Here is an 18,678-nt window from a genome sequence, read left to right as displayed (position 1 = left end):
AAGTTGTATGCTGTTTTTTTTTTTACACAATCTGTTCCTTTATATGGTTGAACACATTTGTTTTTACTAAAGGAGTACTGTTCCATATCCCTTTGAGGTGCAACTATTGGGCTGAAAATTCTGAAATGCTAGAGATAAAAAAAATTAATGTGTAAAGATACCATGGTATATGAGACTTTGCTGTGGTCACCAAAATGTCAATCTGCATACAGCATGCAATTGTTTTCTGCATTTATTGTGTAAATTTGGCTAACCGTATACAACTAGATCTGAACTGATGATGCTCATAGCAAAACACTGTACACTAATCTAATATGTAGATCAATACAAAGGTATCAAACACTGTAAAGTAATTCTCATGTGGTAAACTGGACACAGATTGAAGTATAATCCATTGTGTGTCTTAACTTGTGATCAAAAGAAAAAAGAAAGTGAAGGAAAGAGAAAATCATCATCGAAAAAGGAGAAAGCAAAGAGCCTTCCACGGTTGGAAATTGAAGCAAAAGGATTGAAGATATCTGAGAGACCCAAAACTGGGACATTTAGCAGACTTTTTAGGCAGAAGGTCTGTATGTATTCCTCATCAGAAAATCCTGACTTGCAACAGATGGCAGCAGCCTATAGGAGGGGGAGTCCCCCTGTAATCTTTTACAACCAGCCTGTGCGCCATTTGTGAGTCAGGGTTTTAGACCCCTCTACTAATATTTTAAAAGATAAATAACCATACTATCTTGTTGTGTTCCATTGTGGCTAATTCTAACCGAAGTTACTGATGCATCTACAAAAATTAACAAGCTACTGAAAATGTAAATTGTGAAAATGAACTAAACTTTGAGACACTTTGACTAAATCTACTTTTAACTATACGAATATACTTTGTTACTCTCTTAGTTTTGTAATATTTTCCATATATATTAAAAGAGACATAAAACCCAAACATTTATTTTCATGATTCAAATAAAACATACAATTTTAAACAACTTTCCAAATTATTTCTATTATCCAAGTTACTTCGTTTTCTTGTTATCCTTTGTTGAAAAGCTGGTAAGTTGCGTTCAGGAGCATGCACATGTCTGAAGCACTATATGGCAATGTCATACATTAGAAAGAGCACTAGATGGCACGCTACCTATCTAGATATCTCTTCAACAAAGAATAACATGAGAACAAACAATGCAAATTTGACAATAGAAGTGAATTGAAAACTTTTTTAAATTGTATTCTCTATCAGAATCATAAAAGAAAAAAACTGGGTATCCTGTCCCTTTAATATTGATATAATGTATGCTACATATTGCTTTATGAATTTTATTAGTCTAAGCTAGAGATTCTTATTTAAATGCATAAGGTTAATCTATGAATGTCAGCAAGGTTTCACAAATGCACTAAATACGCTAAATATTTAATATTTTTATGTGTTTGTTTTCCTAGGTTGTGTGTCTATTGCTTCTAAAAGATACACCAAGGATATTAAAAAAGCAGCAAAGAAACATTACTCTAAGCTACTGCCTACTTAAAGGGACATGAAACACAACATCTTTATTTTTCTATTTTTTCAGGATTCAAATAGAGCGTTTGATTTTAAACAACTTTCTAATTTACTTCTTTTATCCAGCAGCAATGCACTACTGGGAGCTATCTGAAGACATCTAGTGAACCAATGAAAAGTAGCATTTTTGTGCAGCCACCAATAAGCAGCTAGCTCCCAGTAATGCATTGTTGCTCCTCAGTCTATCTAGATATTCTTTTTAGATGCCAAGAGAATTAAGCAATTTAGATAATAGAAGCAAATAGGAAAGTTGTTTAAAATCACATGTTCTGGCTGAATCATGAAAGAAAAATTTGGGGTTCCATGTCCCTTTACGTTAATCCTTTTAAATGACTTTATCACCATGGATTCTAATAAGGTTATACGCAAGAGTAAATGCAATGCACAGAGACAATGTTATTTTTACTATCTGTTTTATTACATCATGTGTGATGTAATCAGTTCTTGATCAACCTGCTTTATGATGCAGCAATGCCTAGTTGTTTTGTAATGCACTTATATTTTATAAGCTTACTGGCATTTCCTCTGCAATAATAGATCTTAAAGGGACATTAAACAGTTAAACACCTCTTGTTTTAGTGTAAAAGTTGTGTTTTTCCCCACACTCCCTAACGTAGCCAAAAAACTAAATCTGTAACAGGTTTTCAATATACTGCATATTGTCTAAACCAGCAGAATGTGTGTTTAAAACCTTTCTAGGGATTTGGGAAGAGCACAATTTTACACAAAAGCATGAAGAGTTTAACATATTTTTAAAACTTAAAAATTGTATTTTTACTAAAACCCCACTGTGAATGTAATTGCTTCTGCTGGCTGTGTTTACATAGCCTGTCTATTGCCAATACTTAAATATTGGAATATTCAGTATAGGAAGGGATACAGCAGGCAAAACTGGCTATTTCAAATGGCTAAATAAAGATAAATTATATATTAGTAAACAATTAAAGACACTCCAGTAGGTAAATGAATCAATAGAAACACATTGAAGGCAAGACAATTTTTGAGTACACTGTCCCTATAAATAGTAGCAACATTTAAATCTTGGCTAGATATGTACTTTTATGTTAGCATGCACACGTGTTGCTACCTGCCTGGCAACATTGCACATTGATGAATCTATACAGAATTTTCCCCAAATTTCTGTCTCCTACATCTCCATCACAACATTGCTCATTCTATATTAAATACATAAGAATGTACAGTTGGCTACAACACTAACGGTATTTAGTTCGGCCAATTTATTTCCTAAAGGCTTTATCATTAAAAAAAAGTTTTGCTCAAAGGAAACCATGAACAATGAAGATGGTAACATTAGCTTTAACACAATGGCTAATATTTATGAAGCTGCTTTATATGTCTTTAATCTCTGAGATTGCGGATGTCAAACATCTTGGATTCATCTAGAATATCTTACAAGCCTTGCGCAACCAATTGAGGGGTGGGGCAGCACAAGTCTTTGCTCAAGCAATGTTACATTCTGGAAGCCAATGCTGCACAGAAGGCCCCAAGGCATGCGGACAAGTTCCCTTTCTGAGAACTTTGTCCATAATATGAAGAATGAGGGACAAAGTCCAAGTATATATTTTTATTTTTAAGGTAAAAGTTCTACAGCCACAAGAACTTTACACATATATATATATATATATATATATGTATATACAGTATATATGATTAGCAGCTGAGCACTAGATTTAAATACCAAAGTGTGCCATGTTTTAAAGTTCAAGGACACACTCATTGAAATGCCTGACAGGTATGTTTAGCTTATTTCCAATTAAGGACAGCTATCAAAGAGCTCTTGCACTGATAAGCAATCACTGTGTGGAGAGTTATAGAGTCAAGGTTGTGAAGTCTGAAGAATATACCCCATGCAATATACCCCATGCTGTCTGAAAGCAGTGGAAATAAACACTATTTTAGTAGATAAATTATGAGAAATGCAGGCACAATAAATAATGAAAGTACAATGCAATAATTTTAAACACTTTAAGGAGAATTAAATTTTTAATTTGATGTCCCATTAAATGTGTTATGCTCTGCTGCATGAGAACAGGGTATTTTCTATAATACAATGAGAGAACTGTCACGAGTGTGAATGGCTTTTGTTGTCTTGTGACTGTCTTGGAGAGAGACGTATTACTGATCTTGGCATTATGCACCTAAATGCATCTTAAAGTTACAATAGGTAAATAATTTAGTTGTATAGCAATGCTTTCAGCATAATTAATAATATGAAATTGGATGTACTACAGTTGTTATGAAAGAAACTATAGTAGATCAGAAAATAAGCAAATTCCATTAAATGTGTATCCTGTTCAACATAAATTAGCATTTCCCCATTAATAATAAGGGTTCATAAATACAGTATTTTGTGACCACCCTGAAACTGAGAATTTTTGTAGCTTTCTAAATAGTGTATGTAATTAGAATATTCATTGCCTTTTATAGTAAAGGGTTAGAGACTCTCCAGTTAAAACAGCTGCTTACTGACATCCTTGTTTAAAAACATGCATGGACTGTAAAGAGCAGACCACTTGAATCCCCTCCTCTTAGTGTAGTACTTATGAATACACAATACTTTAAACAGGAATAGACCAGGCTAAGTTTTAATGAACATATATTTAACATATTCATTTTATATCTGTCCACAGAGGGGCAGTACACACCCACCAAAGCTATTATGTAGTTCTATCAACAGGATACAATAAAAGGTTTAGTATACAAATGCTTTAATACTGCAATACTAATTTAGAAGTGTTATACTCCCAACTGCTGGACAAAATTTACTAAAAGCCACTGAAAACAAATGTATCAGAAATAACTGCCACATAAGGAAATCTCTGGCTTCAGCAATGCTTTAATTTCAGACACTTTTTCTATTCAAATGCCATTGTCCCCACTTAAAAATAATCAATGACATTTAATGACTATGGGTTTGATCACATTAGTCCCTATACACTTATGAGTGATGTGAATGATTTTGATGAACAGTATATCAGATTAACTTTGCTAAAAACTTTCCAGCGAAAAAAAAATGAATGCACAGAGAAAAAAAAATCACCAACTACCCCCTTAATGTGATATACCCCTTATGTCTAAACCCACACTCCTTGCTGAGGTTTAGGAAACCAAGCAATATCTAAGACTTTGCCATTATAGTAATTCATATATTACAGATGACAGTGTCTTATATTCAGCACAGGTTGTTGTTTGTTTTTAAAATCTTTTTTTTAAATTAATCTGACTCCTGTCCTGCTGCTTGCCCCACCCCGCAATCATTTAATTCACCAGAGGGCACAGCCAATGGGAAGCTGTGCCGCACAGCCAATTAAATTCAACAAGCGCATGTTCCCATCTCCTGGCTTCACGTGTGCAGTTAATCTTTCTTTTGGCACATTAAATGACATGTATAGCGGAAGTGGCACCACTCATGTGTAAGTGCACTAGAGAAAACCTGTATGAAAAGAATTATACATTTATTAAATAGTATATTTTTTTGGGCAAAAGGTGTATGGGGAAGTGGCTGGGACAGGAATCAGATGTCATTAAAAATGATTTTTTAAATACTTACGCAGTGTATTGAGAAGGAAAAAAAAACAACCTTAAAATCTGCTGAATATGAGATCAAATTTACTTTGTTATTTCATTAAAACTTAGCTTCTCTCTAAAAGAGCATAGTGAGATAGGCTGAGGAGCAATCACGACCTTACTACTATTTGGTATTATTGCAAACGTCGTCACAAGCGTAGGTGCCATATAGCGCAGAAGTCACGTGCATAGCTCAGTATACCTCTCTATGTTCTCAGTTTTAACAAAATAAGTTACATTTGATAATAAAATTAAATCGGAAAGTTTTTTTAATTGTACTCTCCATAAAAATCCTAAAAGTTGACTTTTGACTTTCATTCCCCTTTAACCCTGGGGAAATAGATGATCTCTTCAGTATATAAGCAGAATAATGGTATCTACCTGCTCTAATATATTAGAGCATGTAATATTAGGAATATTAACCCTACACAACTGTTTGTTTAACCCCCACAAATGGTTAAACACACAGTAGAAATACCACTTGGGACTCGCAGAGCACTGCTAGTCCTAAGCAGAAAACACTGCTGATGCAATCAGCTGGGCTAGTTCCACATCTGAGTCATGCGACAAGCACTGCTGATTGGATCATAGGCACTTTCTACTCAGGACCAGCAGTGCTCTGTGAGTCTGAGCAGAATTTCTACTGTGTGTTTAACACCTTTTGCGGGGGAGTAAACACGCAGTAATCTCAGGTCTATAGTTTTAAGATTACATGCTCTAATGGACTAGAGCATGTCATTTTTTGACTATAATGGCCCTTTAAGCGTTATAATTGACACTATGAATTATTTTTATTTACTTGCAGTATGTCTATATTTCTGTCTGTTTTTCAGTTTGTCTAAGCTGTCACAATTGTACTAACATCATTGTTGCATGTACTACTGATTTAATATTCATTAAGAAACCATATAAACTCAAGCTCTTAATATTAACGCAACTAATTGTTAAAGGGATACAAAGGTCAGAAATGAAATGTGCATAGGTGCATTTCAATTTGAAATAGAATCATTGTTGCAATATACTTTCATTAGCAAAAATGCTTCTAGTAAAAGTTATTACTGTTTTCCTGCAGAATACGCATGTATCCTTTGCGTAACTGTGCTCCAGTATTCAAACACCACAACTTCTTAGAGAGCTGGCAGTGATTTGTATTTCTTCTGAAGATGTAATTTGTGTCAAACACAAGCTACTGCTGACTCTCTGAGAAGTTGTGGTGTTTGAATACTGGGGTACGGTTACTCAAAGGATACGTGCGTATGCTGCAGAAAAACAGTAATAACTGTTATTAGAAGCTTTTTTGCTAATGGAAGTATATTGCAAAAATGCTTCTATTTCAAATTGAAATGCACCTATGCACATTTCCTTTTTAACTTTCCTATCCCTTTAATAGAAGATCAACTTTTTTCAAATTTATCAACCTTCTTTTTCTTTTCTTCTATTCAGGCTAAAAAAGAGGAGCAACAAGCAAATGATAACCAAGTAAGTATAAAATTAGTATATTGCGTTAAAGGGACAATGTACTGTAAAATGTCTGTACTCTTAATGTGTTTTCAATAAATTGTTATACCCACTGCAGTGTATAAAATGTATGGGAAAATGCACATTTAGGTATATTTTTGTAAATTAAATAGCTGTTTTTTCATGTTGACACCGCAACCCATTTAAATTGGCTGAACTTGCAGTGGGAGCAGTTATTGTTATATTTCTCTATAGACACAGATGACTCATTTCTATACACAAATACATAGAGAGAGCAATTAAAAATTCTATTATCTTTCTTTCCGGTCCTCAACTGGGAGTGTGCATTTGTCTTTTGTATACATCACTTTTCTATAGCCAATGCTGCAGTACTGACATTTTTAGTATACATTAGGATACATCAGGCAGCTATATTTCAAATGAAAAAATAAAGGTAAAGGAGTTATTTGTAAACAACTTTAAATACTCCATTAAATAAAATGGATAATTGGGAACACATTAAAGCGGGGACATTTTACAGTAAACTGTACCTTAAAGTAATGTATTTCTGTTTGTTTTAATGCCCTTAACTACATCTAACATATCACTGGATTAAATTGCTTTGCTGGGAATGAGCTGCTAATTTTAACTAAAACAACAGATAGTCTCTGTGCTAAACATCAGTAAGATGAAAACAGATGGTTATGTACCCAATGTATAACCTGTTCACACCTCATAGACATACGCTCTAGACCCAGCAGAGCTGACAAACCCTTTCATGCTTCCTAGGAAAACACAATTATCACTACTGAGCTAGCATGTTGCACATTTTATGAGCGCGGCAAGCTGCTTACACCTGTGATCCAAAAAGCAAATGTTTTATTTATTCATAGCTCCATAAAATATGTTCTCATGTAATGTGAGTGATGTGTTAGGGAGTCCAGTCATATTTTTATCACAATATTTCTACATTTATTATTTATTTTAATCATTTCTGTTGGTGCATATACAGCTTGTTTCCCCTCTCTGTACTGTCACCTCTGTATGCTTTTCCCTCCCCTATTCTTCTCAGTAGCCTAACTTCAATAAGCCCTTATTTCACATGGAAAACAGATTCTTTATTAATTCTGCATGCTGGGAAATCCTGACCACACCTCTAAAATGCCCAGAATGCCCACAGCCAGCACCTCAAGACACCTTTCATTATATAGTGATACTACTTAACAATAATTAGAGAAATGCAAATTTATTATTACATTTATATCAGCCCTTTACATATAACTATACCCTTTCCTTAACCTCTTTATTCTGCACATGTAGCATATGTATATTTCTGTGTATAATTTGTTTCTAGCTCTCTTTTTGTTACTCACTTTCTCTCCACAAACTTTTTCAAATACTTATAGTTAAAGTGAAAGTCAATTGTAGCATTTTTGAAACAAATAAAGGGGACTTTCATTCATAAAGTATAAGATACTTCATGTAAAAAGCTCCTTTATTTGTTTCAATAGATCGCTGTTCTGAGCTACTAACTAAGCACAAGGCAAAACAAATTTTGGATAAAAGGTAGCGTTTTCCCAAGTGCGCCAAGCCGGATTTACTGCACGGCTATTGGCTAAGAAGTGAAAACGTCACCTCTCAAGCAAAACAGCGATCTGCCGTGGGCTTCCTTAGCAGCTCAGAAGGATCGATTGAATCAAATAAAGGAGCTTTCTACATGAAGTATCTTATACTTCATGAATGAAAGTCCCTTTATTTGTTTCAATGAACAATTCTAGCGTTTCAAAAACGATAGGATTGACTTTAACTCAAAATGTAACCCTTCCAGAACTGAGGCATTTATTTCCTCCTCACTGAACTAGGTTTTACATTTGTAGACTCATTGGATTTAAACATCATGTGCATCTAGGGTTTTTCCTTTAGTTCATCTCTAGTTTACAGAAATAACCAAAAGTAGAAATAAAACACCTCCTTGATTAAAAATAAATGTTTGGTGTCATTTTTAGTAGTGTATCTTGTAAATAACAACATGTAAGTTATTTTCCTCATTTTGAAATTAATTTATGGTTCCACATTTGGCATCAATTTGCCTTCCAAATAAATAAAACTGATGTGATTATGCACCTGCTGTTCTGTTAAAAATTCTGATTTCAGAGAGAGATGACAACTCATTTTGAGAATACATTATCTGACCCCTGCCCAAACAGCTAACTAAAAAAGATACCATGCATAAAATATTTCTACCTGTTGATCTTTCTATATAAATGATCCCTAAAATGTCAGCTATTTTTAAAACTCGTCCACTTCTCCCATTTATCAAGATGCTCCAAGTGTGTATTTACTTAAAGAAACAAGGTTCTATTAGACCTAACAACAACACACAGATCAATAAATTGTGACAGTAACACAGCAAAATTGATTCAAACCAAAAGTGTTACTATTTATGGGTGGAGAATGAATTAAATTTGGGAGTAAAAAGCTTTAGTTTGGATATTAGTCTCTAGGCTGCAAGTTTCCCGCTCCTAACATAAATAGGACGCTCTACTCCAATTTGTTTTTTGTCATCCATATGAAAAAACAGTTCCTAAACATGTTAATTTTCATTGCATGAAAAAAAAAATGTTTACATTTAAATTACAGCTAATGCAATTGTATCCGTTGTGTACTTACTAATTCTCCTAATTCTCATTGGCTCACAGGCATTTCCTACTAATCCTCATTGGCTGATATGTACTTCCTATTTTTTTAGGCAAAAGCATGTCAACCTTTTCAAATGTTGTTTTTTCATATAGATGTCCTTTTAAGGTCTTGTGTCAGAAGAGATTGTATGAAAGACTTTTTAGATCACAGGTTTACTGATTTTATAGGAAGGAATACAAAAGTGTAACATTATATCACATCAAATCAGGTTTCCGCTTGCTGCTTTGTAACACCTAATCGCTAAGCCTAACTACTAATATGTGTTTTAGGTTGTGGAGGAACCTTCTATTGTAGCTGTAACTGTAAACTCAGAGAAAGCAGCTCCTGTGCAGATACTAACACTGGAAACTAAAACTTCTGACTCCAATGTCCAACCACAGATCCCAGAGCAGAACTCAAAGGATGAAGTTAAAGTTGCCAAGGAAAATACTCCGCGAGTTAAGCCTTTTTGGAGAAAGGTTTGCAATATCTGATGTGATGTTTTGTAAATTGTAGTAGTAATGTGATTGTAAGTTACTAATGCACACAAACACTACATGCCATTATCACTTTCATATTAAATGGTACGTTTAGAACCTCAAAAATACTACAGGAAATAAATGAAAAGTAGTTAAATTTATATTGTTTAGTAATAAAAAATATTACATTATATAGGGCGCTCTGTAGTGTGTAAAACTGATCCCGTATTTCCTTTTACTATACAAACCCCTGATAGGATGAGGGTGGTGCTAGGTTTAACTATAGGTCTGGCGTATAGCAGACTTTCTTGAAAGAACTGGTGTATTGTTAAAAAAAAACTCTTCACATTCTTAAAGCAAAACACAGATAAACTACATTCCAATTAAACAGACAGATAAAATGGGGAGGTCAATTTAAAGGAAGAGTCAACTCCAAAAATTGTTATAGTTTAAAAAGATAGATAATCCCTTTATTACCCATTCCCCAGTTTTGCATAAACAATACAGTTATATTAATATGCTTTTAACATCTGTGATTACCTTGTAGCTAAGCATCTTTTGACAGCCCCCTGATCACATGACTATTTATTGACTTGCATTTTAGCCAATTAGTGCAGTGTCACTCATAACCCATGGAAAAGAGCACAATGTTATCTATATGGCCCACATGAACTAGCAGTCTCCTGTTGTGAAAAGCAAATAGAAAAGCATGTAATAAGAGGCTTTCTGCAGTGTCTTAAAACAGGCAGAAATTTAGAGTATTAAATGTTATAAAGTTTATTAATATAACAATGTTGGTTGTGTAAAGCTGGGGGAAGGATAGTAAAGGCCTTATCTATATTTTTAAACAATAAACATTTTGGTGTTGACTGTCCCTTTAAGGGATTTCTGAATGAATAATAAGGAAGTAAAAACTGTAGAAATGTACTAACTCACACCTATCTTATGCACCACTAACTCACAGACTACGATAAAGAAACTTGTGTATAATTTAAGTGATGCACACAGAGGGCCCAGTGGAAACAAAATAAACAGCCTAAATTAATTAAAGTAAAAAAACATTATTAAAGATGTCATAGTAAACAAGCCGCAAAATGACAATAAAAACCTTTCATTATGCTGAAGTCTCATTTAGGAATTAAATAAATGGTAAGATGTGTGAACAAACACTTTATGCTCGCTAAGTATGCAGAGTAAACTGAACATTTTACGCACGTGCTAGTTTGTCTTTGAAATATGCTTCTCTGCTGCAATGGGAAAGTAATTCAAGCTTCTGCGCTTTTTGCAGGTTTCTATATTTTTATACATTAATCAGTCGATGTATCTTTAAATTTGCAGCTGCATTTCTGAAGCAGGCATCAAGCTTTCTGCAACTGCTAGCAACATTCTGTACAATGCACCAGAAACTATGGTACATGTAGTGAAATTGTCTGCTTATGGCAAATTAAACTCAACATTCAATTCCCTGTAAAATGTTTAATTTGGTGTTGTAATAATTATTTTTAATGCACTTTCATACTACACAAGAATTGCTTGGTCAGGGAAGGAGTATATTTATATCCATAATTAACTGACCACAGCAAAGAATAATAAACAATATTCAAATTTCAAGGAGTATGTTACTGGACTGTAAAACAATGCATATTTTGCAAAACTACTACTTATTTTAAAACATTTATTTTTTAATGCATTTTGTTTGCAATGCAGTGCACTATTTATAAAGTGCATTAGACATGTAGATATAAATAATATGACTTTAATGTCCTTTTTTATGCTTTAAAAACAATTATATTGATTTCTTACTCTACAGAATTGTTCCCTGATATTTTAAACGAACATGTGGCTAATGGTAAAAAAAAGCATATTTAAAGTACCTTTTTTTCTAATAGGTTGATCACATTTGTGACGGTACTTTAAATTTCATTCTTTGTACCACCAAACTCAATTATTTTCTAGTTTTGGCTTTTTTTGGCATCTCATCTTTCGGAATATCAGCAAATCAAGGCTAGAAGACCTTTACAGCAAAAACGGGTAAACTTTCTTCTTCGGTAACTAAAATCTTGCATCTTCTAATGCTATTCAACTGCTTTATCAGCCTAAGCTGAACCATTTTACTTGTTCTCTACATGGTAAAATGGTTCATGATTATTCAACTGTCTTTTTTCTTTTTCACTTTCGGGTGATGGATTTCTGGTGTGTAGTTTCTCTATAGTCATTGGTGACATTGTTTATGCAGTATCTAACAAGCCAGCTCATTTAAATCAATATAAGCATCTCATGATTATTCTGTATTGGGCTGATATATATATATATATATTGGGTTAGAAATAGCCAGCACAGACTTTGTAAAAAAATTCAAACTTTTATTAGTTAATCTAAAAATGGTTACAAACAGCTTCAGGTAGGATAACTCTGGCTGACATGTTTTGGCCTCTGGCCTTAATCATAGACATGTTATTGGTTAAAACACTTAAAAATATATACCTGCAGCTGTCTTGCGATTGGATAACCCTTAATCATGTGACTAAAGGTGTGCACAACTAAAATTAACCCTGTCCTGTCCATCTTCCAGAGAGATAAATACAGAAAAAAGTGATATATGTTATACAAGTTATATAAATTTCACTATTGAAACACAAAAGTAAAAAACTTATGTAGATAGCTCTGTTCATATGTGATAATACTTTCCTTACCACTGCTTATTGTTCTGCCTCTAGTTAAATGCTGAAATAATTCCAATACACTTAGAGTTTTTGTCTTTTTTGACAAAAAGTATAATCAATCTTTCGCCTAGATTATGAGTTTTGTCGGTAAAAAGCTGCGGAGCTAACGCTCCTTTTTTCCAGCGCTCACATTAAACAACGCTGGTATTACGAGTTTTCTGAATGGCTGCGTTAGCCTCAGAAAATTGAGCATTGAGCAAAATTTAGCTCCACTTCTCACCTCAATACCAGCGTTGCTTACGGTAACGGTAAGCTGGAAAAACGTGCTTGTGCGCGATTTCCCCATAGGATACAATGGGGCTGAGCTGGCTGAAAAAAAACCTAACACCTGCAAAAAATCAGCGTTCAGCTCCTAACGCAGCCCCATTGTTTCCTATGGGGAAACACTTTCTAAGTCTACACCTAATACCCTAACATGAACCCCGAGTCTAAACACCCCTAACCTTACACTTATTAACCTCAAATCTGCCGCCCCCACTATCGCTGACACCTACATTATATTATTAACCCCTAATCTGCTGCTCCAGACACCGCCGCCACCTACATTATCCCTATGAACCCCTAATCTGCTGCCCCTAACATCGCAGACACCTATATTATATTTATTAACCCCTAATCTGCCATCCCCAACGTCGCCGCCACCTACCTACAATTATTAACCCCTAATCTGCTGACCGGACATCGCCGCCACTATAATAAATGTATTAACCCCTAAACCACCGCACTCCCGCCTCACAAACAGTTTAATAAATTTTATTAACCCCTAATCTGCCCTCCCTAACATCGCCGCCACCTACCTACAATTATTAACCCCTAATCTCCCGCCCCCCAACAACCCACCACCCACACACCCCTACTCTAAAACCCACCTGATCCCCCCTTAAAAAAACCTAACTCTACCCCATTGAAGATCACCCTACCTTGAGCCATGTTCACCCAGCCGGGCACCACTGGTCATCCGATCCGTCCAGAAGTCTTCATCCGATGGGGCAGAAGAGGACATTCGGACCGGGAAAAGGCTTCATCCAAGTGGCATCTTCTATCTTCATCCATTCGGCGTGGAGCGGGTCCATCTTCAAGACATCCGAGGCGGAGCATCCTCTTCTTTCCACGGCCGATGACTGAATAAAGGTTCCTTTAAATGACATCATCCAAGATGGCGTCCCTCGAAATTCCGATTGGCTGATAGGATTCTATCAGCCAATCGAAATTAAGGTAGAAAAAATCAGATTGGTTGATTTAATCAGCCAATCGGATTGAAGTTCAATCAGATTGGCTGATTGGATCAGCCAATAGAATTGACCTCTCATTCTATTGGCTGATCCAATCAGCCAATCGGATTGAACTTCAATCCGAGATTGGCTGATTAAATCAACCAATCGGATTTTTCCTACCTTAATTCCAATTGGCTGATAGAATCCTATCAGCCAATCGGAATTCGAGGGACGCCATCTTGGATGACGTCATTTAAAAGAATCTTCATTCATCGTTAGTCGTCGGGAAGAAGAGGATTCTCCGCGTCGGATGTCTTGAAGATGGACCCGCTCCGCGCCGGATGGATGAAGATAGAAGATGCCGCTTGGATGAAGCTTTCTCCAGGTCCGGATGTCCTCTTCTGCCCCATCGGATGAAGACTTATGGACGGATCGGATGACCAGTGGTGCCCGGCTGGGTGAACATGGCTCAAGGTAGGGTGATCTTCAATGGGGTAGTGTTAGGTGGTGGGTTGTAATGTTGTAATGTTGGGGGGTCTTGTATTTTTTTTTACAGGTAAAAGAGCTGATTATTTTTTGGCAATGCCTTACAAAAAGCCCTTTTAAGTTTTTAATATTACTTTTGTAATTTAGTATAGGGTAGGGAATTTTATTATTTTGGGGGGCTTTTTTATTTTATTAGGGGGCTTAGATTAGGTGTAATTAGATTAAAATTCTTGTAATATGTTTTTATTTTTTGTAATTTAGTGGGGGGGTTTTGTACTATAGTTTAGTTTATTTAATTGTATTTTAGTTTAGATAATTGTAGGTAATTTATTTAATTAATTTATTGATAGTGTAGTGTTAGGTGTATTTGTAACTTAGGTTAGGATTTATTTTACAGGTAATTTTGTAATTATTTTAACTAGGTAGCTATTAATTAGTTATTAACTATTTAATAGCTATTGTACCTAGTTAAAATAAATACAAAGTTGCCTGTAAAATAAATATAAATCCTAAAATAGCTACAATGTAATCATTAGTTATATTGTAGCTATCTTAGGGTTTATTTTATAAGTAAGTATTTAGTTTTAAATAGGATTAATTTATTTAATTATAGTAATTTTAGTTCGTTTTATTTAAATTATATTTAACTTAGGGTGTTGTTAGGGTTAGGGTTAGACTTAGGTTTAGGGGTTAATAACTTTATTATAGTAGCGGCAACATTGGGGGCGGGAGATTAGGGGTTAATAATTATAGGTAGGTGGCGGCGATGTTAGGGACGGCAGATTAGGGGTTAATAAAATTTATTATAGTGTTTGCGAGGCAGGAGTGCGGCGGTTTAGGGGTTAATACATTTATTATAGTGGCAGCGATTTCCGGTCGGCAGATTAGGGGTTAATAAGTGTAGGTAGGTGGCGGCGACGCTGGGGGGCAGATTAGGGGTTAATACATATAATATAGGTGTCGGCGATGTTAGGGGCAGCAGATTAGGGGTTCATAGCTATAATGTAGGTGGCGGCGGTGTCCGGTCGGCAGATTAGGGGTTAAAATAATTTATTATAGTGTTTGCGATGTGGGGGGGCCTCGGTTTAGGGGTTAATAGGTAGTTTATGGGTGTTAGTGTACTTTTTAGCACTGTAGTTAAGAGCTTTATGTTCCGGCGTTAGCCCATAAAACTCTTAACTACTGACTTTTTTATGCGGTAGGAGTCTTGGAGGTAGAGGCTGTACCGCTCACTTTCTCCAAGACTTGTAATACCAGCATTAGGCAAATCCCATTAAAAAGATAGGATACGCAATTGACGTAAGGGGATTTGCGATAGTCAAAAGTCGCAGAAGAAAAGTGAGCGGTGAGCCTCTACTTGCCATACTCGTAATACCAGTGGGCGTTAAAAAACAGCGTTAGGACCCCTTAGCGCTGCTTTTTCAGGCTAACGCAGAACTCGTAATCTAGGCGTTTGTAAGTTATCGTGCATCTACTTGCACTTAATTCTAGATCCTAGCTAGATCAAACAAGTATATTGTAGAAATGTCTATAATGCCAAGACACATAACATTGCATTAATTAAATAGAGACACATATAGTGGATAGTACAATTTTCAATATTGACAAATGCAGCACTTTTTTGCAATTAATCTTAAAATAAATGCAATATGTGAAACAAAGGTCAAATGATTTTTAAGTACAAAGCCACTCCATTGGTTTTAAACTATAAACACTCTATTGTATGGGTTATCCCAACTATACCAGTGACATATGTATTGGTGCAAATCATGGCAGATAAGAGTGAGTCTTATGGTAATTTATAGTCAATGATGACCAACATTAGGTATCTGGAGGATAATTTGGATAAAGACACTTATCTACCCACAGATATAGACAATAGTTATTATTCCTATAAGTTTATGATGTCATAGATTGAGTTGTACTCATTCGGGATCCGGGTGGCCAGAGAGAAGATCCAAAAAGCCTCTCTTTTAAATAGTAATTTGTTCATATCACCACCCCTTTTAGGTTTTCTTATTTTTTCAATTATCATCCACTTAAAAGTGGAATTGGAACTAGCATGTTCCAAAATAAAGTGTTTAGCCAATTCTGAGCGTGCATCAGATCTTTTGATGTCAGAGAGGTGTTGTCGGATCCTCTCTCTGGCCTCGTTGGATGTACACCCCACATACTGTTTTGTGGAGCAAGTACACCATGCCATATATATTACGAATTTTGCTCTGCAATTGACACAACTTTCCAATTTGTACTCTTTGTCGGTCATATTAGATTTAAAGGTATCCCCTCTGTGAATAAAGCTGCATGGGATACAGGGACCAAAACCACATCTGTACATCCCCTTCGAGGTTAGCCATGAACTGATATTAGAATCAGCAGGCAAATCACTGGGTGAAAGGATGTTACCCAAAGTGATACCTCATCTGTTGGAGAACCTACAGCCTTTTTTGGCCACTTGTATTAATCCTTTCTCAGCTGCTAGCATGGGTAGGTGTCTCCTTATGACTTTTCAAATTTCATTGTAATCTGTAGAGTATTGCGTGTCAAATGTGACCGGTTCCATGTCACAGTCACAGATCGAAAATGCCTGTTTTTTTGGCCTGTCACTCAGCAAATCATCTCTACTCAGACTGTCAACCTGTTCTTTTGCTTTTTTAATAACATCTCCTCTGTAACCTCTTTCAAAGAGTCTCCTGGTCAGTTTTTGACTCTGTTTGGCATAGTCTACATTATCTGAACAATTCCTTTTTGTTCTAATGAATTGGCCTTTTGCAATTGGCTGTGGTACACTCATAGGGTGGTTACTCTTACCAGTGTTTCCTGAAATAGGGGTCTATAGATGGTTTTATCCACTCTTCTATTCTTATTAAATAGGGTATAGTATTTTATTTGTTTCAAACGTGACCCCAAGAATTCAGATTGAGAAGTCACACAAATTCCACCATGTCATCATTGACATGTATCAGGTCAAATATCAGGTCATCCATAAATCTATAATATGACTTTGGTAGACTTGCATAGATATTACCATCTCCAAAAATATGGGTCAATTCCCACCAGCCCATAGTTAAATTTGCATATGAGGGGGCCAATTTTGCCCCCATGGCGGTAGCCCTTATTCGAAGATAATAAAGGCCATCAAATCTAAAATAATTATGGGTAAGTAGGAACTGTGTGACTCTCAATATAAAATTGATCAAATTTTATGAATAGGCTGTATCACTTTGCAAAAAGAACTTAAGTGCTCCAAAATTGAAGAATACAGGGACACCACATCTACAGTTAGCCAACTGTAGTGTGGTTCCCAAACAAAATTATCGAGAATCTGCCATAAATGCTTGGTGTCCCTGAGATAACTGCACAAATTGGGGACTAGGGGTTAGAGTAAGCTAGCCAGCCACTGTGACAGGGGTTCACACAGGGAACCAATACCTGAAACGATAGGGTGTCCCTTTACCTCTACTAATGATTTATGGACTTTGGGTAAAATGTGGAAGATAGGTATTATTGGTTCTTGTACAAGTAAATAATAGTGAGTACCACAGTCAATGTGACCTAACTCTAGACCATCATCTAGCAAAGATCTCAATTCTCTCATGAATGTAAATGTGTGGTCACCTGGAAGAGACCAGTAGTCTTCACGATTATTTAATTGACTCAAAATTTCATTTTTATAGGATATTTTGTCCCACACTACTATACTTCCTCCTTTGTCCTCTGTTTTTATCGCCAATTGGTCATTGTTTTTTAATGATTTAATGGCCAATCTCTATTCTTTGGTAAGATTAAGGGGGACCTCACTGGGTTTCTGTGACAATGCTACTAAGTCTGCCTCTATCCTTCTTCGAAAATTAAGAAGAATATCTCCTCTAGTTTCAACAGGGTAAAATATCAATTTGGGCTTAAAGCCTCCATGTGAATTAATACTCTGGAAATCTTGATCACTTTCCTTCTCCAGACTCAACAAATTCTGCCTATCTTGCAATTCGGAGAAATCAAAAGGGGAAAAGCCTGTGATAGAAATGTCTTCATCTGTAGTAAAAGTACTACTACCCTCATTAGTTAATGTATTTCCCTTAAAGTGTTTTCTTAGGGTAAAATTACGGATAAACCTATTAACATCGACCAGTGTCTGGAAAAGATTAAATCTGTTGGTCGGAACAAATCCCATTCCATACCCAAGAACCTTTATTTCATGGTCACTAAGAGGATACTCTGTTAAATTGATAACATTAGTAGTGATAGATTTATTCACTGATATTTGTTTTGTCTCCTGTCTTGTCTCAGGGAATAACATGACTGATTTATTTTTCCTCTTGTTATACCTCTTACCCCCCTCCTTCTCCTCTTTGTAAGAGATTCACTGGGGGTACTTGAAAAACCTGGTCTACTTCATTTTGTTCCTTATTCAGATTGACTGCTCCACCCCCCCACCCCCCGTATTCTGTGAATTAGAGGTGTATATTTGACCTCCTATATTCTGTTAGGAATTGGTTGTATTA

General features: G+C 35.6%; 1 protein-coding gene across 8 annotated transcripts in view; it reads left to right on the top strand.

Moving 5' to 3' along the window:
* Positions 1-18,678, top strand: part of BCAS1 (brain enriched myelin associated protein 1) — a 268,834-nt gene that overhangs the window by 215,585 nt on the left and 34,571 nt on the right. For 3 of the 8 annotated variants that reach the window (XM_053694190.1, XM_053694229.1, XM_053694137.1), the window contains exons 7-9: positions 422-565; positions 6,581-6,616; positions 9,565-9,753. In XM_053694190.1, coding sequence (XP_053550165.1) covers positions 422-565; positions 6,581-6,616; positions 9,565-9,753 — 369 coding nt within the window. The remainder of the gene's footprint in view (positions 1-421; positions 566-6,580; positions 6,617-9,564; positions 9,754-18,678) is intronic. The other 5 variants (XM_053694403.1, XM_053694261.1, XM_053694549.1 and 2 more) reach the window with 3 other exon arrangements.

This window comes from Bombina bombina, chromosome 1, assembly GCF_027579735.1.
Source record: "Bombina bombina isolate aBomBom1 chromosome 1, aBomBom1.pri, whole genome shotgun sequence".
Classification (NCBI taxonomy): domain Eukaryota; kingdom Metazoa; phylum Chordata; class Amphibia; order Anura; family Bombinatoridae; genus Bombina; species Bombina bombina.
Note: the sequence above shows the minus strand (reverse complement) of the source record. Positions and strands in the feature narration are given on the sequence as shown.